Source organism: Streptopelia decaocto (assembly GCF_964273445.1).
Source record: "Streptopelia decaocto genome assembly, chromosome: 4".
Lineage (NCBI taxonomy): Eukaryota > Metazoa > Chordata > Aves > Columbiformes > Columbidae > Streptopelia > Streptopelia decaocto.
Window position 1 is genome coordinate 28,929,132 of NC_138658.1, and position 25,976 is coordinate 28,955,107.

At 41.3% G+C, this 25,976-nt stretch overlaps 1 protein-coding gene across 3 annotated transcripts in view; it reads left to right on the forward strand.

Moving 5' to 3' along the window:
- The window catches only part of ADGRL3 (adhesion G protein-coupled receptor L3), a 238,747-nt gene that overhangs the window by 96,032 nt on the left and 116,739 nt on the right, over positions 1-25,976 (forward strand). For all 3 annotated transcript variants that reach the window (XM_082051084.1, XM_082051082.1, XM_082051083.1), the window contains exon 4: positions 14,773-15,573. In XM_082051084.1, coding sequence (XP_081907210.1) covers positions 14,773-15,573 — 801 coding nt within the window. The remainder of the gene's footprint in view (positions 1-14,772; positions 15,574-25,976) is intronic.

Here is a 25,976-nt window from a genome sequence, read left to right on the forward strand (position 1 = left end):
TCTAAAACAAATTTTATTTGGAAAACAAAACAAAACAAAATCCATAAATTGTTTGACAAGTTAATTAAAATGAAGCGGCATCCTGATGTCTCTCTTCACGCGGTGCCACAGCAGAGACATTTCAGTGGTGATACGCGACAGCTTTGTAAAAAAGCATGGCAAACTGGGGGATGCTTTGGACAACATGTAAAGAAAACTCCGACTTTACTCACTTGCCTGTCAAGTTAGGAAAGAACTGGGATACGTGGGCCTCAATTTTAGAGTAGGGAATGTTCTCATCAGGCCGTTTGGGCACGTTTTTGCCTGCCTTGAAATGGGGATGGAGCAGAAGACAATTTCAGCACCACTGTTTAAACCTTGAAGCCATCTTCTTAGCTTAAATCCAGACAAAATTATTTTTTTTTTTCTTGGGGAGATGCCTAATCTATCATGCTTGTGAAGAGGCAAAGCTTCCTTAGTAGTCCAGGACCTACTAGAAAAGCTTTTCCAGCTTCATGGTGTGCCAGGACTCAAACCTAATTGATGTGGACTTAAAAAAATGGGACACCAAGGAATTGCTGGCAATATAAATACTCCATTGTGTGTACCTGCACAACTAGGAGGTCCAAATGGTTTGGACTGGGTGCACAGAAAAGCAGATAAGTGTTTTTAAAAACCCAATGGTGTCTCTATAAGGTTGGGTCTGCAGGAGATTATTAATGCAGCCTGGTTTGGTGATTCTTCCATTTCGTGTGAAGTCATCGTTATTTAGAATTTTTGGACACGCTTTCTGGTTTTATCCAGAAGAGCTATTCCTTGACTGTTTTGCTGCTAATGGAGCAACGTTTACAAATCCTGTGTCTATTTACTTGGGGTGGAATTTTACCAAATGTATTGATGTTAGGATTTCATTGTCTTTACGCAAATTGAGCAGATAAAGTAATAAAAAGCATCTTGATTGCAGGTGTGTGCATCTCTGATGGTAAGCATAGAAGATGTAAGCTGTTCCACATTTCTCACAGTAGATTGCTTTTAAAGAGTTGGAATTTAAAGAGTTGGAATTACATCAGCTGAAAGACAGCGAAATGGAGTAACCAGATAGGATCTGATTGCCATTTGTCTGTGTCCCAGCATTTCTTTCACTTCTTTTTGGGTTCCCTGCAAAACATTGAGCTTGTGGATACTGATGATCCCACTTCAAGCAATGCCCATGTGGGGGTGGGGGGAAAAGCCTTTTAAAAAAACAACCAACAACAATAAAACCACAGAACAAACAAAAACTTTGAAGTGCTTTAAATTATTTTCTTTATAAAATAAGATTTTTCTCTTTTCCATCGAAACATGCACTGAAAACTGTTGAATGACAATTCTCACATTCTCTGTGTGTAAACTATTCTGTACAAGAAACCTCATGTGTAACCGTGTTGAAAATCTAATCAGGAATGCTTTGTGGAGCTGCAAAGTCATGGCTGGATAAAGCATTTTAACAGGGAAGTAACATTGTAATTGCTACAGAAGGTCATGATTGCAAATGCTGTGTTGACTGGATGTGACTGGGATGAATCCTGATGATCCAGAAGGAAATCCAGTTATGCCCTAACCTGTGGGCTGCTATTTTCCATTTCCAGTTTTCCTCTTGCAAAACATACTCATTATGTGGCAAAAGGTTGGAAGACAACAGCAGAATTCTTATTGCAGTCAACAAGCTCAGCATTCTGCACGCTCAGGTCCCTGGCGTGATGCTGTTGTGTACAGCCCTGCCATTTCCCGCTATCGATTCGGTGAGCAGGAGCCTTCCCTGACCTGCTCTATAAATAAAAGTCCACATCGCATGCAAAGCCCAAAGTCCCCTTCAGATTTATTAACAAAGCAAGCAACAAAAAAATAGCATGCTGAGCCGCTCCAAGGGCTGTTCCCCGAGGACTGCGCTGCTCAGAGCTGAAGTCCTCTCTGCTCTCCATTTATCTTCAGCAGCATGATGTGCTTTCCAGAGCCACTTAACCCTTGCCTGGAAGGAACTATATCTCAAGAAGATTTGGTATTTCCTTTTCCCTTGGTCCTCATAGCATGCATACATTAAATCATAGAATAGTTTGGGTTGGGAGAGACCTTCCAAGCTCATCCAGTCCAACCCCCTGCCATGAGCAGGGACATCTTCACCCAGGTCAGGTTGCTCAGAGCCCTGTCCAGCCTGGCCTGGGATGTCTCCAGGGATGGGGCATCCACCACCTCTCTAGGCAACCTGGGCCAGTATTTTGCTGAAATAAGAAATAAAAAAATTTCTTCCTTATGTTTAGCCTTACAGCCTAAGAGCCTTCTGCTGTGTAGACATCAGGAATGACAGAGAAGGAGCATCTGTGAAAGCACCATACGCCATTGTGTTCTGTTGTTGGAGACCTAAAGGACAGTGGCACCTTCGGACCACTTACCAAAGGCTCTGTTGTTGCAATTGATCCCAAATAGTTTTCCTTTGTTTGGGAACAGTGTTGCTGTTCCCATCCCCAGCTGCCACAGACCTCCCTCACAGTGGGTCACCAGTGGTGACCATGATGGTAGAGGTGAAGGCTGTCACCTCCTTGGCCATCCCTGCTTCTGGGGTGGGCACTGCGAGCAGGTTCATCCAGAGACAGCTGTCCTGACAGTGGGGTGCTGGGGGGAGCCGTTTCAGAGCCTTTGCCACCATTGTGGTGGCTTGGAGCATGTCCAGAAGGCAATTGGCACTTTGTGCAGAGCATAAGCCGTGGCCTTTCCTCTTGGGAAGTGACTTGTGTGAAAGGGGAGCAGCTGTGTCATGCACCAGCTTTAATCTCTTGGTAGTTTTCTGAAGTGGAGCCTATTCTGATATTTTAACCTGGTAATGGCTGAGCCCAGCTCTCAGAGGAAGAGAAACAAGGGTTTGGCAAGCTGAGGAGGGTAGAGGAGCATTTCTCACCAACTTTTCTTCCTCCTGCTGTTTGAAGGATCCAATCATAGAGTCAGATCTGTGGGGAAACTGTCACCAGGAAGCAACAGGCCAGCACCTGAGGTCAGTGTTGTGAGGTAACAAAGCTTTGCTCCTCAGAGCAGATCTCCCTGTGACCAGGCACCCCCTATGCTTGTCCAGACTTTGGTGACAGTGGCTGACAGGCGTCCAGGCAGAGAGACTGAGAGAAAAGACCTCTGAGTGCATAATGTCCTGAATGACAGTGGCCAAATCCTCTCCCCAGGCAAACGTGATCTACAGGAGTTCACAACATGAAAGGTGCGGGACTAGAGGAACAGAAAAATTGTCTCTTAGATCTGCTAGGTATCCCTCAAAAGGGAGGCCACCATGCTGTGATCCTCCAAACAGTCTTACAAAGACCCGGGCAAGGTGTCCTTGCCAGTCTTGCGCACTGGAAGGGTGCCAACAGGTGCATTCGCTTTCGTCATCCCTAGAGGAAATTGTCCGTCTTCACTCCTCACTCTTGCAGGTTTTCGTAATTGGTTTTGAACTATGGTTGAAGTGCTGGAATCCAGGTTTGGCACCATTTCCCAGCTCTGCCACAGCTTCCTCAGGCGACCTCGGGTGAAGCAGGTAATATTTTCCTGCCCCTGTTCCAAGATAAGAATCTCATCAATCTTTAATTAACCTTAATTTGTTTGTTTAGCTTTGGGAGAACAGTCTTTTCTCACATTAGCAGTAGACCACTGGCTATTTCTGCTCTGGCCCTGGGGTGTTGCTGTAGGATAAGGACCATCAAAATTAACAGGACATTTCCTTACATGATATCTTTGCCATTGTGCAATCACATCCACGGTGGAGTTGCTGTCGTTGGCTCGTAAATCTGCAGTTTTGACCAAGTTTTAGATCCCAGCATGCAGAACAGTCTCATTTGAAAAAGCAGCTTCACAGCATCTGTGAGGCTAGCGTTTAAAATAGGATTAAGAAGAACAAGACCAGGTATGTCCATGAAGAAGCCAGCTTTCTTTATGGCAAAACCCAATGTTTTCAGTATTTTTACATTTCATCTAGTTGTTTATATTATTTTTCTGACTTTGAGCAAGTATAAATAAAACACTTCTTATTTCTGAAGGTCTTTACTTAAGAGAATCAGCATGATAAGTTGGGAATATATATATATATATATATAGTTTTTAAATTAGCATTTTTTTCCCCTGCATGAGAGTCGTGAAGTGATTGCTTCATCTCTTTTCTGTAGGATAACTTTAAAATACCTATTTAGGTGGTTGGGTTTTTTATAACTTTTACACATAATTACACAGCCTCCACTCCCCCAAAAGAATGCCTAGAGAGGATAAAAGGAGATTTTAACATGCTCTTGCTGTTTGGATGCTTTCTTCTGGCTCCCATCATGTTTCAGGAAGGAATGATCCATGCTTAGCAAATGGAGGTTTTTTGTGGGACATCCGGATGCCTGAAGAGCTCTGACGTACTGGACTTGTCATCTCGTTTTTTCGTGGAACATATTTCTCCTGTCCTTGTGTTCATGCACTGCTGTGCATATGTCAAACACAGTTTCATTTCACTTAATTCGCTACAGATTGTGCCGCAAGCACCTGGTCCAGTTATCCTCTGACTTTGTTGTGTTACTTGGAGCAAACTGTAAAATCTCTGTGGGTTTTTTTTCTTTTTTTCTTCCCTTTTGCCAACCTGAAAACTAGATTAATAATATTCCTGGAGAGCTTGTGAGCTGAGAATTGCTGTAAACTAATGGACAGTGAATTAAACACCTGGCCAGCTGTGCCAGGTCACTTTATTCTGCTGGGGCTTCAAGATGTTGGCATTTGTCTTTGCTGTAAAATGAAGATATTACTTGCTCAGGTGCAGTTTGGAGGGAATAGCTGTGTAGTACCTACTCCTGACATTGAGCAGGGAGTCCAGAAGCCGTCAGGCAAAGGTATATTTTGCAGACTGGCAGAGAGATCCACTACAAGAGCTGGAGGCCAGAAAGCAGGCTGCTTCCAGCTTGCGTTTCTTGCCTGTTGGCCGGGACAAGAACAGTGCCATGGTCTTGCCCAAAAGGTTCCATTAAAACCTGGGCATCTGCTAGGGTTACGAACTGCTGGGAGGCTTGGCTCAGCAGCATGGATTCCTGTAAATCAGATCTGTCTTTACCTATAGATTTTGCAGCTGTCACATGGAATGCTGTCTTTGCTGCACAGCTGCGGTGGCAGCAGAAACATTGGCTGGATCATGTAAGGAGGGCATGAGAAAGCATGGGTTGGTTTGGGCTCTTCTGAATGGGCTTTCATGCCAGAAGGATGTGGGTATTTTTGCAGGGATAGGGATGGCTTTTCTTCATTGCAATGTGTTCTGAAATGCTACATGAAGCGGCATTTCTGTGCTGGTTCCTTTCCTGTGGTGCATCTCAAGGGCATGTGTTGAAATCATGACTCACAAAAAAGGTCTGGATGCTGGAGCCAACAGTGGGATCCTTTGCTGGGATCTTGGGGTCATCAAAACCCATGTGCATGCTGAAAGTTAGGATGGCCTGGCTTCTGCTTCCTCCTCCTTCTCCCATGTCAACTGTGTCTCCAGCCATCTGCCTTTTTGCCTGTCCCCATTTGTGTGTGACAACCAGAACAGGCAACGGCAGCTGCCAGGAGCCCTGAGAACCCCCTCCTTTTGCTTTCAGAGAAGGGCAGGCTCTCAGCCAAAGTTACACAACGCTTCCATCCTTTCTCTGTGTCTTGGGTCACACACACAATCTGCTGTTATTAAGAACATTTCTGTTGGACCAAGTTATGGGCCTTGTCTTTCTGAAACTGCTGAGTACCTGCCCTGTCGAAGTCAGAGCACTTTAAGGAAGGAAGTGTTTTAAAAATAGGTTGGTTTTATACTAATTTCCACTAATGATTCGAGGGCTGGAACAATTCTGCTGTGAGAACAGGCTGAAAGAGTTGGGCGTGTTCAGCCTAGAGAAGATAAAGCTTTGGAGAGACCTTATTGTGGCCTTTCTGTGCTTAAAACAGGCCTGTAAAAAAGATGGGGACGGACTTTTTAGCGTGGCATGTTGTGATACAACAAGGGGTGATGGTTTTAAACTAAAGGAGGAGAGATTCAGAGTGGAGATGAGGAAGAAATTTTTGACCCTGATGGTGGTGAGACACTGGCCCAGGTTGCCTAGAGAGGTGGTGGATGCCCCATCCCTGGAGATATCCCAGGCCAGGCTGGATGGGGCTCTGAGCAACCTGATCTGGGCGAAGATGTCCCTGCTCATGGCAGGGGGTTGGACTAGATGAGCTTGGAAGGGCCCTTCCAACCCAAACTATTCTATGATTCTGTGATTCTAATGTCTTCAGAGCCCAAGATCAGGCTTTCCACCTCAGTCAATCCAGGCGGAGCCATCATGGGGACTTTCCTCTTGATTCTCCTATTGTGCGCATTAGCTCATTGAGAGCATGGTAATGCACTAAAAGTTGTTTAAATTTTTATTGTAAAATATCATGCCGCACAAGCTCCTTCTAGGCAGCCTTAGGTCACCTAATTGTGCTTATTTTTGGTCTAACTCTTTTCAAAAGCCCAGCTCCTACACTTCCCACCAACCCCCCATGGACCTCTCAGGACTCCTCTTAGCCCTATTTCTTGTTTTCAGATTACTAAAAACTGGACTGAAAACTGAACTCGCCCTTAATTCTTTGTCCATTTTGAAGGTAGCAAGATAAATAAGTGTTCGTATACATAAAGGCTAAGCAGACAGATTTATTGAATTACCTCATAGCAAAAGGGAGTGTGTTTCATTGTAACATAATTTTTTTTTTTACCCTAGCAAGATTTTTTTTTGTTGTTTTTAATTATTGATGCCATGTTGAAAATGCTGCCTTGGCCGTGAAATAGAGAGAGGGCACCACACACTGACCACTCCAGTTATATGCACCAGTAAATACTGTGCTCAAGGATCCTAAGTTTTTACTATAATTTATTAGAAGTTAAGCTGTAGCAAAAGCACACAAAAGATTTTTCTGAGCCTTCATAAATTCATATGCTTTAAATTAGAAATAAAATAGTCCATTTTATTAATGGCAAAAATGGTAGGTCATAGTCGTGTCTAATATTCACTGCAAATAGTACCAAATTTCTGCGTATTCACCACATATATTTTATTGCTGTAACTTGTGGCTCTCCCGAGCAGAATAATATTTTTACTCCGCTGAATATACCTGTGCAAGTTAAAGGTCTCACATGTATTCCTTTAACATGACAGTTCATTCCAGCTAGGTCCTTGCTTAATATCAATACTTATTCATTAAAAAATAAGTATGAAATGTAATGTCATCCTTCTTAGTCCCAGGTTCGAACAGCAAGGAGCTACATCCTAAAACCTGTAAAGTGTTTTCTATTAATATTTGGGCTCAGTTCACTTCTTTGGAGCTTTTTGGGAGCATGCTTCAAAGCGCAATCTCTGCCAGTGCCTTTGTGTTGCACACGTGAGTGTACGTGTGTGTGACACACGCTTGAGATAATTATTTAAATCTTAAGAGGTTGGAAGTCACTCCTCCACATATGAGTGCACATACATATGCACACACACAGCGCTCTTGGGCTAATTACTTAAACGTAAAAATCCTAAAAGTCACGGCTTGGTTCTATTTTTTTTTCCTCTTCTTCTTTTTCTTTTTTTAAATAGCAGATGTTAAAATTTGCGCCAGAGTGTAAAGTCTTGTTCCAAAGTATGGGTTCCTTGAGAAGTCTGACAACTCTTTCCTCTGCTCTTTGCTTGCTCTCCAAAGGGCTTGTGGTCAAATCCCACCTCTCCAGCTATTTTCAGGTGTCCCCCAACTCGGAGCAGAGAAAACAAGTGTGCCAGTTTATTGTTTGGTTTTGTGGAAATGTGATTTTAATAGGCATTTTCTCCAACATCCAGTTGGAGACACTTAAGAACAAGAGGCAGCTGATACAAAACCTTTCCTTCTGCGTTTCTCAGTAGCTAACAAGAAGCGGTGTTTTACCTACCAAAGTGTTATTAAAGGAAACCCAACCACGGCAGCCAGTGTCAGTGATGTGCCTTGCAACCCAATGAGAAATATGGTAGATACTCCAAGCTACGAGATAACTGCCAAGGCTTATTGCAGAGCAAAGAGCTTTGCGAAAAAATGTTTTCTCTGAAGAGTGTCAGATTTCACTCACTTCTCACAGCACAGACTTGCCTTGGCAATCAGAATTAGCCTCATTTGGGCCTGTGGAATCCATTATTTTATAGCTTGTCTCCTATCTGGCAAGATGACAAACAGTTTATGCCTCTTTGGAGAGAAATCTGACTGAAAGACACAGAGCTTTAATTCAGTGTTCCCCAACCTAAGCCGTTTCCCCTTCCCCTTTGTTGCTCAAGGCAAAGACACCTCATGTTGGCCTTGGCGGCTCTGTCAGGCTCTTGACATCTCAAATTTATCTCACGCCTGGATGAGGACAAATCTTTAATGAACTTCAGGCTTTTGTTCCTTTTTGAGTCAGGCAGGAAGGGTTTACGATTCATCTGGCAAGGAAGATCTAAGGAGCTATATGTAAATAATAATTATTCTTAATTAGCTACGTTTGCCTTGTTGCCAAGTGATCTTCCTGTGCGTTCGACATCCCAGGAGGAGGAAGAAGTGGGGTGGCTATCTGAATCTGTTTGATCACACAATGGTTTGGGTTGGAAGGGACCTTCCAAGCTCATCCAGTCCAACCCCCTGCCATGAGCAGGGACATCTTCACCCAGGTCAGGTTGCTCAGAGCCCCGTCCAGCCTGGTCTGGGGTGTCTCCAGGGATGGGGCATCCACCTCCTCTCTGGGCAACCTGGGCCAGTGTTTCACCACCCTCAGGGTCAAAAATTTCTTTTTTTTCTTTTTTTTTACTATAAGAGAATGATGTCCAGGTGGCTGATTCTGCTGTAATTTAATGGCAGCTCACTCGTCTGCTGTTGTGCTAGAAACAATAAGAGGCCACTTGGCAACGAAAGTTTGACTGAATAACTTGTAGCCATAACTGAATTTCACACAGCATTTTTATGATCTTCTCTCCGCCTCCTCCCCCCTTGCACTATTTCGTCTTGCTGCTTCTTCTTAATTGCCAAATTTAAAAGGAAAATCCTGGTGCACAACAAGAAAGCTGCGGCAAAGTTTTTTTCTGGGTTTTTTATAAAGGGGTAACAACAGGGAGATATGAGACTGGCCATAGGGTGACGGTCATCTATATGTATCATATAACAATACCTGCTGCTTCTTTTAATTTATTTTTCTTTTCCAATGCTGTATATTTCAGGACTCATTAAACCTTAAGTGAATAACCTTTACTCAAGAAAAAAAATATTTACCTCTTGGATAATACATTTAGAAGAGCACCACCATCACGTTTGGTATCTGCTGAAGCTGATGAAGCATCTGTGACTTCAAGGCAGCCAGTTGCTGTGACTGCCACCTGAAATAATAGCGAAAGGGGCAAAGAAATAATAGAAATTATTCAGGGAATTTAGGGAAATCCAAATGTTTGCAAAATGATTGATCTGTGCTCTGCACAACAGCATCAGCTCTTGCAGGGCCAGGCAGGGTTGTTTTGTTTTGTTTTGTTTTTTATTCTCCCTTTAACAAAATATTTAAAGGATTTTTTTTTTTTTTTCCTGTGCTTTGGTACCTAAAACAAGGAAATGAAATCATAATACTTAAGCTCCCAGAAAATTGGCCTCAAGGGGCCAGTGCCATGGAAAATAATATGTTATTTTTTGGGTTTGAGGGAGAGTCCATGTGAGGGCTTGGAGCTCTGGTGCCTGTCACTCATTTTACAAAAGGCTAACAAAAAGATGGCTTTCTCCCAAAAAAAAAGCCTGAAATTTGATCTATAACACACAAGGCAATTTTGTAGGAAACAGTAACTTTTTCTCATCTTGTGGAAAACCTCTAGTGGAAAAGAGTTAATGTATATTAATGGTTTCGTGGGTCCTGATGGCTGTAAGTTACACTGACGGGTGTTTTAACATTAGTAATCCTTAGTATTATTTTAGCAAACATTTATAAAATTTAGTTATTATGTATTAAAAAGCAGATTGAAAGGACTGACGTTTATGGAAGCTCAAATTAACAGTTTGAAAGGTTTCACAAATTTATCAGATGAATAGAAATCTAAGGAAAAAAAAATCCACTTAGGAAAAACTACAGCTTTGATTTCTGCAAATCTATAGATACCATATTTAAGGATCTAATTTAGGTTGTGGTTTGTGAAAGCGTTTATGGATTAACATTTCTAATCTCCGTACTTCACAGAGAAATTAATTAGGAGGGGATAATTTTGGGAATGTGTTACATGAAGCCATTGTGATGCAGGCTACTCGTAGAGCACCTTCGTTTGCTGAAGCCTGGGTATTATATGAAAAATGTAATTTGGAAACAGAGCAAGTGAGATTACTCCTCCCTGTTACTAAATAAAGGATTAGCACTTCATTTGCTGTAAAAGGCAAGCATTTCTCCTGTGCAATAAATTAAGATATTTTTTTTTCCACAGCATTATGGGGAGGAGAATAATGCGTGCGCACAGGTACCTACATTCAAGAAGAGTGCTCTGTTTACCGAAACCTTAAATTTTCTCGGAAATATAAATAATGGTGCAAGCTGAGTGGGCCCCACCATTGCAATCAGTTAAACCTAAACAAGCTTTAAAACTTAGCTTGCAGTGTAATTTCTGTCTGGGGGAGAACTGGCAAAGAAGAGGCTCGAAGTTGTGTGTGATTCTTTCATGACAGAAATCAGTAGCTGTGAGGGAGCTAATTGCTAAGAATAATTTCTTCATTCCTCTGGCTGGAGAATGAAAGTCTGAACCCTCTATATTCAAGTTGCTCTTGGACTGCAAAGCCAGGTGAGGTTAATGGGGTCTGTTCCCCATTTATAATAAATGTGTGTATGTGCTTCTTGCTGGTACCTGTGACAATGTCCCTGGTAAAGCAGTGGAAGGGCATAAAGCTCAATTTATTTATTGTACCTTTCCAAAGGAAGCTGATACTGTTCTAGCTCTGAAAAGAAGGGGGAATGATTTCTAGAAAACCTGTTATGTAGAGGGCAAAATAAAAGAAAAATAAATTTAAAATCATGGTAAAATGGTATGAGGTGGCAAAAATGGGAAGGCAGCAACAAAATGTATTGAATTTGCAAAATAATATTGTAACACCTAATTCTTCAATTTTCTCTGCTTGCTCCTGAGCCAAGACCCAAAGGGGCCTCCCCTGTTGTGTGTTAAAACTTCTCACATTAAAAACTTGTAAAACAAGTGGTTGGCTGGGGCTAATGGCACTGGAGCTACACTCTGGCTTGGACAGCTTGATGCAGATGTTGGGGACAGAAATGGATCCCCGTGTCTTCTGTAACGAGGACAGTTGCAATGAAGGGCCTGAGCCCAAATGCCACCATATTGCTATTATTCTTCCTTTGCCTAGAGGCAAACTGGCTCCAGCAGAAGCTTCTCTATTCCTGCTTTACAGTATTGCACAGTTTGAGTACATTACAAAAGCTTTTGCTCATTTAGCTATGCGAATTACTACCTTCTGCATTGCCAGTATACCCTCAGCCAGAAGAATCAGTGTGAAGCCACGCATCTGGGGATCTGTCCTCTTGCTTTTGCCAGGGATATTTAATCTTTTTCTGAACACCTTACTTAACTGTGGCCAGCCACAGCCTGGGATGGGGAGAGCTGTTGCTGCATGGATGTCTCCAGATGCTAGATCCGGTGCCTTTTCATCTTGCAGGCAAAACCAGGTCATTGTGCTGAAATGTGTCGTCTCTGTTCTAGTGAAAACATTTGTCTTTAACCTCAACCTGTTAGAAGGTAGAAAGGAACCTGAATCAAAGCCCAGGTAAAAAAAAAAAATAAAAAAAATTGAAAACATTCACTATGGTAGCTGCAGAAAGCACAGATCCACGTGTCCGGCCAATGCATTTGCAGTTTTACCCTGCAATTGTTCTTCTGTTAAACATGCACTTGCCCATCCAAATTAATGAGACTTTTGAACACGAAGGGGTTTGCAGTCCCAGTACTGAGGGACGGTTGTTTGGCAAGTGTCTGGGGCTGGAAGGGGCTGCAGTGAACTCCAGGCAAGCAAAACCAAAGCATGCGTGCATACCTTTGCATTCCTGTCTGGCTTCTCTGAACAGAGACCTCTCAGCTGTCAAAACCATAACCGTTTTGCTGGCAAGTCCTTGTTTCTCTCTTGGTGATATATTATGGGACCTGTCTTCTCCTACAGCTTCGGGCAAGAGGCCCCGCAGAACCAACAAAGCCACAGGCTGGGTGTGCCAAAGGTGTTTGGGGTGCTGGAAGGAGAAGGGGTCAGTGCCTTGACCACGGAGTGTGTTGGGATGAGGGTCCCCAAAGCCAATGGCAGGAGGTGATTAGCTACAAAAACAGGTCCTGAGTGATTGCCAATTAATAAGTGCATTGCGTTGATTTCTCGCTGCAAGGGGCTTTGTCTGCAGGGACGCAGCATTATTATGCTTGGTGAATAATTCACAGAAAAATATCCATTGAGTTGTGGGGTTGGGCTTTTTAAATAGCACTTAGATATTTTTAACTCGTTAACACTGAAAGTCTTCAGGCTCTTATAAATCATGCAACTATTACAATATTTAAAACGTTTTTTTTTTCCAAGTCCTACTTTTTTCTTTGAGACATAGGACAGGACTTTGCAAACGTCCACCGATGTGCTTCATTTGACACTCCTAAGTTCTCTGTTCGTGTCACAAGGGACTATTCTTCTGCTTAAAGCAGGAATCACTGTCTAACAGGATTTGGATGAAATATGTGAAGATATTTGTTTTATAGGAGCTTGTATTCCATACATAAATCTGGATCAGTCATATTTCAGTGTATGGGTATTTCATTTTACTCTATGAAACTAGTCCAAGGCTGCTGCTGCTGAGATATATCTGAAGTGTTGGTTTCGTTGGTGTTTATTTCTTTCTCCTCAAAGATTTTTGTAAAGTTAAAATTTATCTGTATTTTGTTCAGCTTGTCTCCAGTGTATATCAGAGGAAGGATTTTTATATATATATATATATATAAAATGTTCACATACTATAGTAGTAACTGAAGTAAATTAATAAAGCTTCTTTTTCGTATGAAAGAGGTAAAGAAAAGTACCTGGCCAATACAGTACCATTAATCTATTCTCTTTTCTCCTTTCTCTCTTTACCTCTCTCTCTCTACAATAGAAGTGGAACAAAAAGGTAATTAAATACCTTTCAAATTATATATATATAACTTATGTATAGGCTAAGTTATTTAACAGTTTAACGTTTTAGTTGAAATACTTTGTCATTAATTCTCACTACTTTTTTGTTAAAGTTTATTTAGTATCTCTGCTGCTCAACTTCACCAGATAACTCATTTTTTCTGAAGTTTTTACCAATGCCACTTTTTACATGACATTTCTATTCAAATGTTTAGATAACTCACTCTTCTTGTGCCCCAAAGAATTTGGCAAGTGTACACACATATGTACATGCATAAGTGTATCTAATTATGCCGTAAAAGCCTCTTGGAAACAACACCCCTTTATCAGCATCTCGGGGTAGTTGCTCAGAGTCCAGTAAGCAATAGACTTTTACACCAGCTGCTAAATCTGGTTTTCCTCCTGTCTTGCTCTCCAGAGGATATTGCCAATTCCTGCATTTTCACAAATAATCAGAGTGTGAGCCCTGGGATCAGCAGCAGGTGCTGGGAATCCTCTTCGCCGCTGCCCGTCCCACCCTCATGGTCATTGTGCTCCCCACTGAGACCAACCTGGCAAATAAATCACACTATTCCCAGCTCAGGAGGGCCAAGCGAGCAGGTTTTGCTCCGCAGCATCCCTCCATTTGCCTCCCCATCCAGCCAGCCAGGCCCTTGGCACTGGTGTTCCCAGGCATGTCCCAGCCCCTCTCAGTCACCTCGAAGTCTGAGCAGCAAAGCTCCCTGGTTAGTCTCACCACTCCTCTGTGCTGCTCTCATGTAACAATCAAAGGTATATGTTTTTAAGTTTGAATTTACTACTACATTTAACAGGACATTTTTTTAACTGATTAAAATCTATACCTTGGGTTCCTCTCCAGTGAACTTGATTATTTTCCTTCTTTCCTTTCTTCCTTCCTTTTCCTTTCAGCATCCATACGTCATTTGTTGTTAACTGTGTGGACTGCATGTTCTGTGTGTCCTGTAGCAGCTTCAAAAGCCTCATTTCTAGTTATACTACGAGTGTGTACGTGGATGTTCCCCCCCGGCCCCAGCTCCCTTTGCTTTAAACACTCTTCGGAGTTGCTGAGGGATTCGCCTCTGCTTTGCTATTGGTACCTTTTAAATATTTAGTATCACTGGGGCTGTAAGGTTGGGAATTTCTTTCTCTTATTTCCATTTCTAGGCCACTCTTCTGTGGGCTGTTCAAATAAATATGTGGATCAGTTCCCCAGGAGTTTACCCCTTCACCTAGTAGGTACAGATACACGGCAAAATATAATCTGGAAATACAAACCCAGAAATCCTTTGGGGGCACATATTCATTGCAAAGTTTCTAAAGGCGAGTGGTCCAAGTAAGTACACCTGTAAAAACAGATTTCAAAAGCAATAAGAAAATGAGTCGCAGTTGATAGAAAAAAGGCAGGAAAAAAAATACATCGATTTGGTGGAGCAGATCTTGTTCTAGAGATGAGGCCAGGGGGAAGGCTGGTCTCCACAACAAGGCGTTCCTCATGGGTTTCCTCTGGTCTCGAATGTCTTCTGCTGCAGAACTAGAAACTGTTGAGATCTTTGGGCCAACCACTCGCAGACTGCCGTTAACTTTGTGCTTTCTGTTTTAAATTCTTTTCCCCTCTGACAGTTTTTCTTTGCCCTGGATTGCTGAAAGGAGTATACCAGAGCGAACATTTATTCGAATCAGACCACCAGTCAGGTGCCTGGTGCAAGGACCCTCTGCAGGCGTCTGACAAGATCTACTACATGCCCTGGACACCGTACCGGACAGACACGTTGACAGAATACTCCTCCAAGGATGACTTCATCGCCGGGAGGCCAACCACCACCTACAAACTCCCGCATCGGGTGGACGGCACAGGCTTTGTGGTGTACGATGGGGCATTGTTCTTCAACAAGGAGCGCACTAGGAACATAGTCAAGTTTGACTTGCGGACCAGGATAAAGAGCGGGGAGGCCATCATCGCGAATGCAAACTACCACGACACTTCTCCCTACCGCTGGGGAGGCAAATCTGATATTGACCTGGCCGTGGATGAGAATGGACTGTGGGTAATCTATGCAACAGAACAAAATAATGGCAAAATAGTCATTAGCCAATTAAACCCTTACACATTAAGGATTGAAGGGACATGGGATACCGCCTATGACAAGAGGTCAGCTTCGAACGCCTTCATGATCTGTGGGATTTTATATGTGGTGAAGTCTGTGTATGAAGATGATGACAACGAAGCCACAGGGAATAAAATAGACTATATCTATAATACTGACCAAAGCAAAGATAGCATGGTGGATGTGCCCTTTCCAAACTCCTACCAGTACATTGCTGCTGTGGATTATAATCCTCGGGACAACCTCCTGTACGTATGGAACAACTATCACGTTGTGAAGTATTCCTTGGACTTTGGACCACTGGACAGCAGAGCAGGTAAGGGGTTTAATACCGAGCCAAAATCTGAGTTGGGCTTTTCTTGCAAATAGGGTGTAAAATTGAAGTCTGTTCCTGTCTTACTGAAATGCCTTTGGCATACTTTGGAATACTTTTCATATCTTAGTTTGAAACAAAATAGAGAGAGGACTGTGCTACCTATAACTAACCTGGAACAGTCTCCAAATGTCCATGTTCTTGTTCCCTTTACAGGGACAGCAACATTCTTTTATTCTTAATTTAATTTTCCTCTATACTTCTGATCATCTTCCCTTCTACAGGATTTTTGGCAATGTGCTTAAGTTTACCCACTTCTTCATTGTTTTGCAAGTGTGATGTTCACAGTTGCCATTTGATTAGCAACATGGCTGAGCCTGGATTGTGGTCAAACTCATTTGATGGTGCAGGAGTTTCTAAATAGCATTTGCTCAACCATTTTCAAATTATTACTGCTGTACATGATGTAGTCATAGTTATCATGTGTTTCCTGTGGTGGATGGTGTGCTTCAGAAAGGCTGCAAAAGTAAGAGGAAAGGCAGAATTAATATAAACTGTATAGTAAGATATTTGATTAGTAACGTTGTTGTTTCCAAAACATTGGTTTTTGTTAATAGGACAGACTTGGAAGGGATGAGCGGGTTCAGGGCTTCAGATTGCAAAAGAGAAATAAAGAGATTTTTGTTGCTGAGCTTTTTTTTTTCTTTAATTTCTCTTCCTGTGTGCAGCCTGTTATCCATCTAAAAAAAGTCCCGAAAGAATCTGAGGATATGAAAATCTGGGGAGGGCTGGAATAAAAGTAGTACAATGGCAGTCAATTTCTCACTTTAATACAAAAATGTAAGGAAAAGGAGAAGGAAATCTTGAAGAGGCAGGGAACATTTTCAGTGATGTTGACCTCTGCAAGATCTCAGATGAGCAAAAATATGAAGTAATACTTTTCATTCTCCCGACTTAATGATGAATGTGTACTTTTGGAGTGGTGGAGGGAAGCAGAGCAATTTGTAAGTTATTGGTTATGCCCAAGGAGTGAGAATCAATTGCATCCCTTCTGTTGCACAGGGTTTTTCTCTGCTTTTCAGTGAATCATTTCCAGGTATCACAGTGCATTCTCTGCTTCCGCTTTTTCACATGGTGACCGTTGGCATCTTTAATTAAAAAAGCCATAATCAGTGAAAAAAACAAATGTAGTACTTTTGTATTAAAAAAAAAAATAACAGTTCAAGCTGGTGAGACTGGGAGAACAGGTGAGAACCTTGCAGAGGACTCCGTTACAACACAGGAAGCAGTGAAGACACAGAATATTTTTATTTGGTTATTTAGTTATTTGATTTTTACAAAGAGTGGATCATGGATGTGTTTTTCCCCTCTTCCCAAATCACCAGTGGTTTTCAATGTAGAGCAAGGAGACGTTACCTTAGGGTTACAGTTTGAGTAGCAAAATACGTAAATAATATCTGCTTAATTAGAAAATAAAAGATAGTAAAATTGATGGTTCGAACAAATTGGTTGCTATAAAACAATTAAGGTTGGAGTTTAAGGAGCAGAGCTGTTAAAACCAAAAATTGATCTTAACAAGGAAGTTATATATTTGAGTACCTAAATAGCCAGTGACATATTTGAAATCTCTGGTATACTACATTCTAAGGCTATTTAAAATTAGGAAAAAAAACAAAACAAAACAAAAAAAAACAAACAAACAAAAACACACCAAAACAAAAAAAACCACCAGGTGCTGGAGGCTCCAGTTCACTTAGTCAAACATTTAAACATTTTCAGTCTTTTCCCAAACCACCCAGGGAAAACAGGAGGAGGCAGGAGTCTCTTAGCTTATAGGAAAGGCAAGGATCATATAATCTTGTTCTTCACAGTGATTAAACATTTTCTGGAGTTTTAATTAAAGGTCTGTTTGTACATGTAGGTTTGGTACATATTTGAGATCCCCACTGTCCCAGAGCTTCTCTCACCCACTGTTTGAAAAAATGGGCTTTTACTTCTCAGTGTAAATGAGTGGCAAATAAATCCTGGAGTTTCTGTGCTCAGCTGGAGGTACCAGGGAAGGCAAAATACACTGAAGTGAGGCACAAAGCTCCGTTCCGCTAATCCAGAAGCAACTGAATTAAAAGCAGTTGTTCATTTTTCTCAAAAATGGGAAAAGCTGTGTTTTTAAGGATTTGCCCCACTCAGTGATTTTTTTCCTTTTGTCTGGGGTTGTTTTCGGTTGTCCCAACAGCAGTTTTGAAAGCAAACGCTCCTCAGTGCCTGCAAATCCCAGGAAGCCAGTCATTAATTTCTGCCTTCAAGCATTGAACTTGAAGACACCAAAAGCCTTTGAAGCATTTTGTTTTCTTTGAGCTGTTTGGCCTCTGAGTGAGTTTTTTGGAGGATGCTACTCATAATCGCTCCTGTGTTTTGGGGTTATTTTCTTTGTAGCTGCTTTTGAGTTTGCTAATTTGAAGTGATAGCTCTGCAACTCTAGCAGTGTTTTTCCATCCATCAAAAGCAGAGTAGCGTTCAGGTTGTTGTTTTTCATATGTGCCTCACCAGGCATGTGCAGAGAGGTAAACCAAAGGCTGCACAATTTTCCGCAACCTAATCAATGTTTAATATTCACCAGAGTGTGCCATTTTAATCATCACCCACTTGTGATACAGTCTGTGTAAACAAATTCAAGCAAATATCAACAAATCCTCTTCTCCAAAAAGTCAAAGTGTTCCCATCCTGCTTCCCAGGGCTGTGTCACATACAAACACGTTGCCTGGCTTTGCTTCTCGGCATCCCCCTGGGCAGTCACAGCTCCTGTTTAATAGGTGTATGAAATTAATAAATAAATATGCCCAATACCTAAGGAGGACAGTTATATGATACAGAGACTTCTAATTGTGCTGCAGTGGCTTCCAGATATTGCATATTAACACCGTGAACTGCCAGGTGGGTAATGAAATGTGATATGAAGCTTCTGTCCATATCCGTAATGTTTTAGAAACCTCAGAGGGTGCATGTCAAACTTTTATCCTCCACATCGGTGTTAAGTATTGCAGGGTGATCTCCTGACATAAGATTGCAACGATTTTATTCAGTAAGGGTAGTTGATTTTTTTATTCCTAAAGCAGTTTTACAATGCAGATAAGGTGAACTCTCTGTCCTTATAATATGCTAATTAAGTGCATTTGTGTCTTGGGTAAAAGATGTGGCAGTATGGTGATGAATAAGAACTTTAAACACATATGACATCTCGTTAAAATGTAATTTTCGCATCATAAATCTGAGGCCTTGCCTTTGACAGCTGAGTGATGTGGATAGTGGGCAGAGGATCTTGAACGTTTCAAGGTTGCTAGTAGGGAACTGGAAGGGGTGTCCAGTGCCGTTTTTAGGGAGCTGCTGAGTGTTTAAGTGTGGCTTCTCCTACGTTGTTGTTTTCTGGGGGCTTTTTGTTTGTTTGTTTGTTTTTTCCAGTTGCTTGCGTCCCATCCAGGAGCATCCCTGACTCTTGCTCCCATTCTTCTTGGTTGCTTGCAGTGAAAGCTGCTAGTCACACAGCGTTGCTGAAGGTTTTTGGAGAGATCACCACTTGCTTTCGGCAGCCTCTGCTAGGGCCAAGCCTCTGCTAAGCCCTGCACATCATGGCTTTTATCCTCTAACATTTGCCCATATATGCCTGTCCCATTTATTATGTAGACATTTTGGTCCATTTTTGCTCTTTAAAACAGAAGGACATGTCTAAGTTTGGAGGTGAAGAAAGCACAGAGACTTCTCATCTTTTATAGCAAAGCTGGCACCTCAGCCTACATTTGTTGGCCAGCTGATACCTTGAGCTCAGCAGGACAGAACAATATTTCACCTACCTGGGATCCAGAATTGCATTTGTTCCCCATTTTAGGGCCTGATCTGTCTCTTCGTTTTTATCCTGTTTTCAATTTACCATCTTTATAAAGCAATGTCTTATTAAAAAATTAGAGCATCATACCACTGGACACCATTCTGAAATTAGGGATTTCTGCTTTTTTTGTCAGGAAAGCTGGAGTTTGAGCTCTTTTCTCTACCTTCTAACCAAAAAAAAAAAAAATAATAAAAAAAAATCCTTAAAAAGTGCAAGATTCCTCAGCTTTTAAGAGCTCCCTTTATGGAGCACTTAATAAATATTAATACTGTTTGGTTAGTACAGCAGGAGTATCTTTAGTGCCTCTCCAGTACAAATAAATATACAGTTGCTCCCTCCTCCTAAACAGAAATGTGCTTCTCTCGGTAGGATGGTGGAGCTGAGTTTATTCTCTTTGGAGATGTGTTGTCACCATTGCAAACCAACGGGAAACCTGCCATAAAACCTGTGTGCCCTAAAGCTCCAGCCAGTATCCATGGGGCCAATGGAGGCTTTTAAGATTTTGAAAATGAGCAGCTTTTATTCCTACTCCCCACTGAAAATACCCCCATAGCGTGGCAGTTCATGGGTCTGGGTCGCTCTCATGGCTTGTCTGCTGCTGATTGTGTTTGTTCTGGAAATGAATACTGTAATATTTTTAGCAGCATTTATTAAGACTCGTCTCCTGAAGTCTAGATCAGCGTTGCTAATTAACTTCTTCAATGCTGTCAGCACTCTGCAGTTCTTCTGTGCCAGCTTTTTTTCATTTTTTAAACCAAGAAAGGCGAGAAGGCACATGTGGATGCCCTGCCATGCCCTTTAGAGTCAGAGCAAGCAGAAGACGCATTGAATGTTTTTCCTACTTGATAGTCAGGGTAAAGAGGAGTAAAAACTCTTTAGGAATAAGCTACAAAATTCTCAAACCTGTACAGGAAGCTTTACAGCGTTTATAGATCTCCATGTTTTGGGAGAAATGGGACCAACTGTGAAGGGCTGTGAAATGCTGGGTGGGAATGCTGTCGGCAGCCTGACAGGGGAAGACTGGTAAATCTGAGAAAAAAAGAGATGACAGGCACTTTGAAGTACTCCTTGAAATATGTTTTGGTGTCAATAGCGATTTTAAATCAAGAGACTTGGGTTTTGAAGAAAACATGAATAAAAGTGTCCATTTCCTTTAGGTAAGTTTGCCACATGTGGATGGGTAAAGGTTCATATAATCACAAAGTTACTGGGTCAAAATCCCAAAGTTCTTGGAGAGTTTCAGCTCAGCCACTATTCAGACAAATCCTCTGAAGCTGGTGGGACTCTGGACTAGTGGCTTCAGGAGTGAATCCACAGTGATTTTTTTTGTTGGCCCTGGAAGGAATTGTACTTTGCCAGCAAGTGGCTTTTCAGCCTCCTGATTTGTGTGTAAAGCATCCAAAAAGGATATATAAATTTCTATTGAAAGCTGGAACAAATAGTGAATATCCATATGAATTTGAGTCACAATATCTACCCTACATTCTTAAGTTGAAAAGATTTTTTTTGTAAGGGTGTGCTCATGACTGGGAGGGCAAAGCAGATGATGAAGACTTAGGTGAAAGAGATGTGCCCATTAAAACAACGTAGGAATTGTTCACTGTAGTGCGATTTCTTCACTGTAACAGGATTTTTGCTTGATTAAAATGTGCTGAGATGAAATGGGACTTCAGGCAAATTTCACTGAAACAAGAGATTCTTCCCAGAAAGGGTTGTTGGGCACTGGAACACGCTGCCCAGGACAGTGGTGAAGTCACCATTCCTGGAGGGGCTGAACATACGCAGAGATGAGGTTCTTAGGGACATGGGTTAGTGCCAGGAATGGGTTAATGGTTGGATTCAGTGATCTGAGGGTCTCTTCCAACCAAAATGATTCTGTTCTATGATTCTGTCCTAAAGTATCAGGAGGAGCAAGGAATGCCAGCATCCAAAAACCAAGCCAAGGTGCAAAGTGCTCTGGGAAGTTTCTGGTCGATTTGTATAGTTTAAGGTGCAGATTAATCCAACATTGAGATGGAAGAGGAGCCTCTGCCTGGTACCTTGCTTGTAAATGTAAGCTTTATCTTTGCAGATGAGCAACAAAAGCCGCCTCCTGAGCTCGGCAGGAGCTAAATGAAGCTTTTGGGTAGCCTAAAACTGCATAGTCAGAACGTGGTGTGTTGTGTGAAGCTGCTGGGATGTGCTCTTTTCATATAAATGAGTTTAAATTGACTCTGGTATGAAGAGTAGAACAGAGAATTAAATTAGATTAATAGATTTTTTTAAAGACCAGAAGGGACCATTAGCTCATTTAGTCTGACCTCTGTAATGCATTCGATCAGATTTCATCCACTTCCTCTTGTATGGAGCCTAATGACTTGACTTTACCAGGTGTAGCTTCCAGAAAGGCACCCAGGCGATCCCTGCCTCGCTCCCTGGGCTGCTTTTCGTGGGTGGATATTCTCTCGCAGTGTCAAAGACGTAAAATAATATTTGCATCATAAATATTTCTGTCATACTGCCCAGCCAGCAAGTCCTTTTTGTGTCTTTTTAAAATTGTTTTTGTAGAAAGTCAAAAACAAGCTTCTTGAATTGCACACTTTGCACCTTGCTCAAATGGTGCTCAGGAGGTTGCCTACTGTGGGAATTTCTAATAGATATTTATTTTTTAAAGATGTTAGAAACTTATTACATGGAGTGGGAAATTCCTGAATGGACGGTGAAAGCAAATAATTCACTAGCAATAAGAAAAGATTCTTTCCGGGCACTAAAACCAAGAAAGCCTTCTGCTTTCAGGTGTTGTACTTTATAATGAGTGTCACTAAATGCATCTGTAAACTTTGGTTTTCAATTAGAAGAAATTACCAGTCTGCAGAGCTTGCATATTGCTTTCTTAATGCCACTTCCATTTTTATTTGAACCAGAGTGGTAGGGAGTAAGTGACATTTAAAGCTTGGAGTTTGTCATCAAGTTCTAATTGTCTCGTGGATGAGAACATCTGGCCATGGGAAAGGGCAAAAACTTGTTCCAGCAGTTTTTCCATAATGGATTTTGTGATTGTTGGGTTGTTTCGTTTTGTTTTGTTTCTTTGCTTCTTTTTAAGTGAGTCTGTATTTACACCAAGTGAAAGTTGATGAAAGGAAGTGAACTGTAGAGGATTGAAGAAACACTTTGGTAAATAAACATTAATTGTATTAAGAATGTTATTACAGCAGATTTTTCTTGTCAAAATGTAGTGGCAAATTCTGGTAGAAAGAGATTGTCATTCTCTTAATATGCAAATAGAAATTGGCTGCACTTAAAAGTGTCTTAATTCAAATTGAAATACTATGCTGTCAGAATGTATTTTTTTTCCTTCTGAAACTGTGTTTTGTGACATTTTAGATTTAATAATAATAATAAAAATTATTATTATTATTATTATTATTATTATTATTATTATTATTATTATTATTATTATTATTATTATTATTATTATTATTATTATTATTATTATTATTATTATTATTATTTAGAAACCTGTAAGAAAGTCCTTTGGATGTTTTCATACCAGATGCTGATGTTACCTTATCCCCTCAGTGTCTTTATAAACTTCAGCTATCATTGATTCTAGAGATCTGTGCTGGACCTGGCTGTATGTCACTCTTCTACTCCAAGACATTGATCATTGCTTTAATTTTTTATTATTGCATATTTAACAATAAAACTGAGTGATGTTCTATTGCCAACTGAATCTCCAAGGAGTGCAACTGTTTCTCATTATAAAGTGTGTGGGGCGGGGGGGAAGTAATTAAATTTTAATTATTTTTCCCTTTTGCCCAAATATCTTCACACCATGCAAATTAAATAAAATTATTTAACCATGACAAGCACTTCTGCCAATTAATCCCTGAGAAGTGAAGCTGGAAAATGTATGCCACACGCATGCAAGCACTCGCACTCAAATGCCTGGAAACAAGAAACCCAAAGGAGTCTTAAGGGAAGCAAGAGTTAAACCAGCCTAACAAAGCCAGGAGTAGGAGCTTAAGCACTAGTGACATCCACCCGCAAGCTGGTCTGAGCTCTTTGCTGCTTCCCATTTGATATTCTGAAGAATCTTTTTCCCTTCTGGCTTAATAGCTACAGATTAATTGAAGTTCAAGAACTCAGTATTTCTAGTAGCCTTTATACTGAAATTTAAGATGGGTAATTTAACTTTTAATTGATTTTTTTTCCCTTTAATTTGAGCTTTAAGTATGTGCATATTTTTATCTCAGCTGTGCTTGGGTTTCCTGTAATACAGGCAAGATTACCAAGAGATACTCATTAGATAAATGTATTGATTAACAACATAAAGATAGTTGTACTGAATGCCTGAAAACTGAATCTAGTTACTAGAAAATAAAATTTTTCGGGCAATTTCAAAGCATTTTCCCCTCCCACAGGATACTCTAAGCAAGACTAAGGCTTTGGCTCTGTTGGACAACATCAGACTGCCAATACTAAGCTTAAAGCAAAAGGAAAAAGGCCTAAACCAAACCAAAACAGTACAGCAAGAATGGGCAGGTTTCCTGCATTAGGCCATTTTCCTACAGTTTGCAGTGAAGCAAAAACTTAATAAAATGATTGTTGTTGTTGTTGTTGTTGTTCAATAATGTCCCATTGTAATAAAATAAAAATATTTTGGGGGAACTTGGCTTTTTTTGGCAGGAAAGTACCAAAACAAGGCTTTTGAATGGTGCCATTGTGAATGTTACATGAAATGTTAACGTGAAACATTGTAGTATTACCTAAGGGGGGGGAAAAAAAACAACAGTTCTGTGAAACGGAGAGGTTCGGTCCCTTTAGAGTCAGCGTTGTTTGAAAGTCACCATCTTTTCTGGTTTTTGTTCCAGGTCATAATCAAAATAGCTCCTCATACGTCGCAGTTCCTTTGGGAGGGCAGGTTGTTCTGCCTGACACAGGTCTGGACCCACAGCCCCCAGAGCAGTGTAAAAACCTAGTGTTGATTTGAGTCCCATGCCCTGGGCTTGTGGCATTTTTAGACCAAGCAGACAAACTGTGGTTTTAGCTACTTAGAGTGGGTCTAACAAGGATTATTCCCTGTTTTTGCAGCTGATCCTATAGCTATTTTGTGGCTGTGTCATTCATTCTCTGCCCTCCTCCATAGCTCATGACAAACAGAAGTTGGAAAATCTCAGCATTCCTTGCTGGACTGACCAGGAAGAATATTAAGTTTTCTGATGGCTGGGTGGCAACATCAATCACCTGCCCTGCCTTTTGCTTTGGGGGAAAAGGAGCAAGCACGCCAAGTGAATTAGCGGGTGATTTATTTATTTGCGATTCTGGGATGGAATGTTTTATCTTCATAAATCTCATGTTAGGATAGCTATTGTGGCTATGCCTGGTGGTGATATATTTGTATAAAAATCAATGCCTTAACTGTGCACAGGGAGCAAACCTTTGTATTTTGCCCTAGCTGCATTTGATAACCAAAATTTAACTAAGATTGTTCAGTGTTTAATTACATACCAAGACGAAGCTGTGTATTTTATCTGCATTGCTAATTGCAGGGGCCTGGATTCAGCTCCAGGCTTGGCGTTTAGCAGGGAACCGGTCAGGTGCCAGATTTTGTGATGGTTGGGTGCATCACGCTAACAACAGCCCAGCAGAGATGTGCATGAGGTAGTTGAAAATGTCAAATGCCAGGAGCAGAGGCGTGACGGAAAAGTGGCCAGCAGAGCTCGCGGCGAATAGGACCTTTTTTAGTTTTCTGCAGAGCTAAGCATAGATGACTTTGGTTAAAAGTTACCTTTGGTGCCTTCCCAGGGCATCTCTCTGCATGAGAGGCAGGGACGGATCCAGGCCTTTTATCTTCCTGAGCCAGGCTGAATTTTATTCGGAATTTCCTGCTTTCCTAGGAACACAGGCTGGCTTTTCTGCTTGATGTCATGGAGTCCTCCTTCTCCAACCACAGTGTCTCCTGAATGCTTGGATGCTCCTTGCATTCTAGCTAAGTCTGTATTTTGCATCCTCAGCCAGTTGTGATATTTTCTCGTTTCATTGCACCCCATAATAAGCTTATTGCCTGCTCTTTTCTGTGTGTGTTAATGCTGTTTTGATAGTATTTTAAATTGAATTCTGGACCTTTGTTCTGAAACTGGGAGATGTGGACCAGATCCAAGAGGGTTTGCTGACATCCAAGTGTGTCTGCGCAAATTGCTACCTGACTGTTCTTTGGCTGTATGTACCCATCAGTCCTGGCGTTCTCAATGCTTCCATTTGTCTATGACAATTTTTATAGCTAAAATTTGAGTGGTAGGACTGCTGACCACAGAGGACTTTAATGCCTTCATCTTGGAGACCTCCTCAGTAGGTGGTCATTATAGATGATGTCGATGAAATTTTGGTAGATAATCATTAAGTTCTCCTTTGTCCCTGTGACCACTGAAAATGTAAGATGCATCAGCTCACTGAATCATGTTATTTTAGTTTAGAAAAGCATCTGAATGGGCCAAATTTTATAAAGAGGATTGAAGACCCTCACCAGCTTCCATCAGAGGGTAAC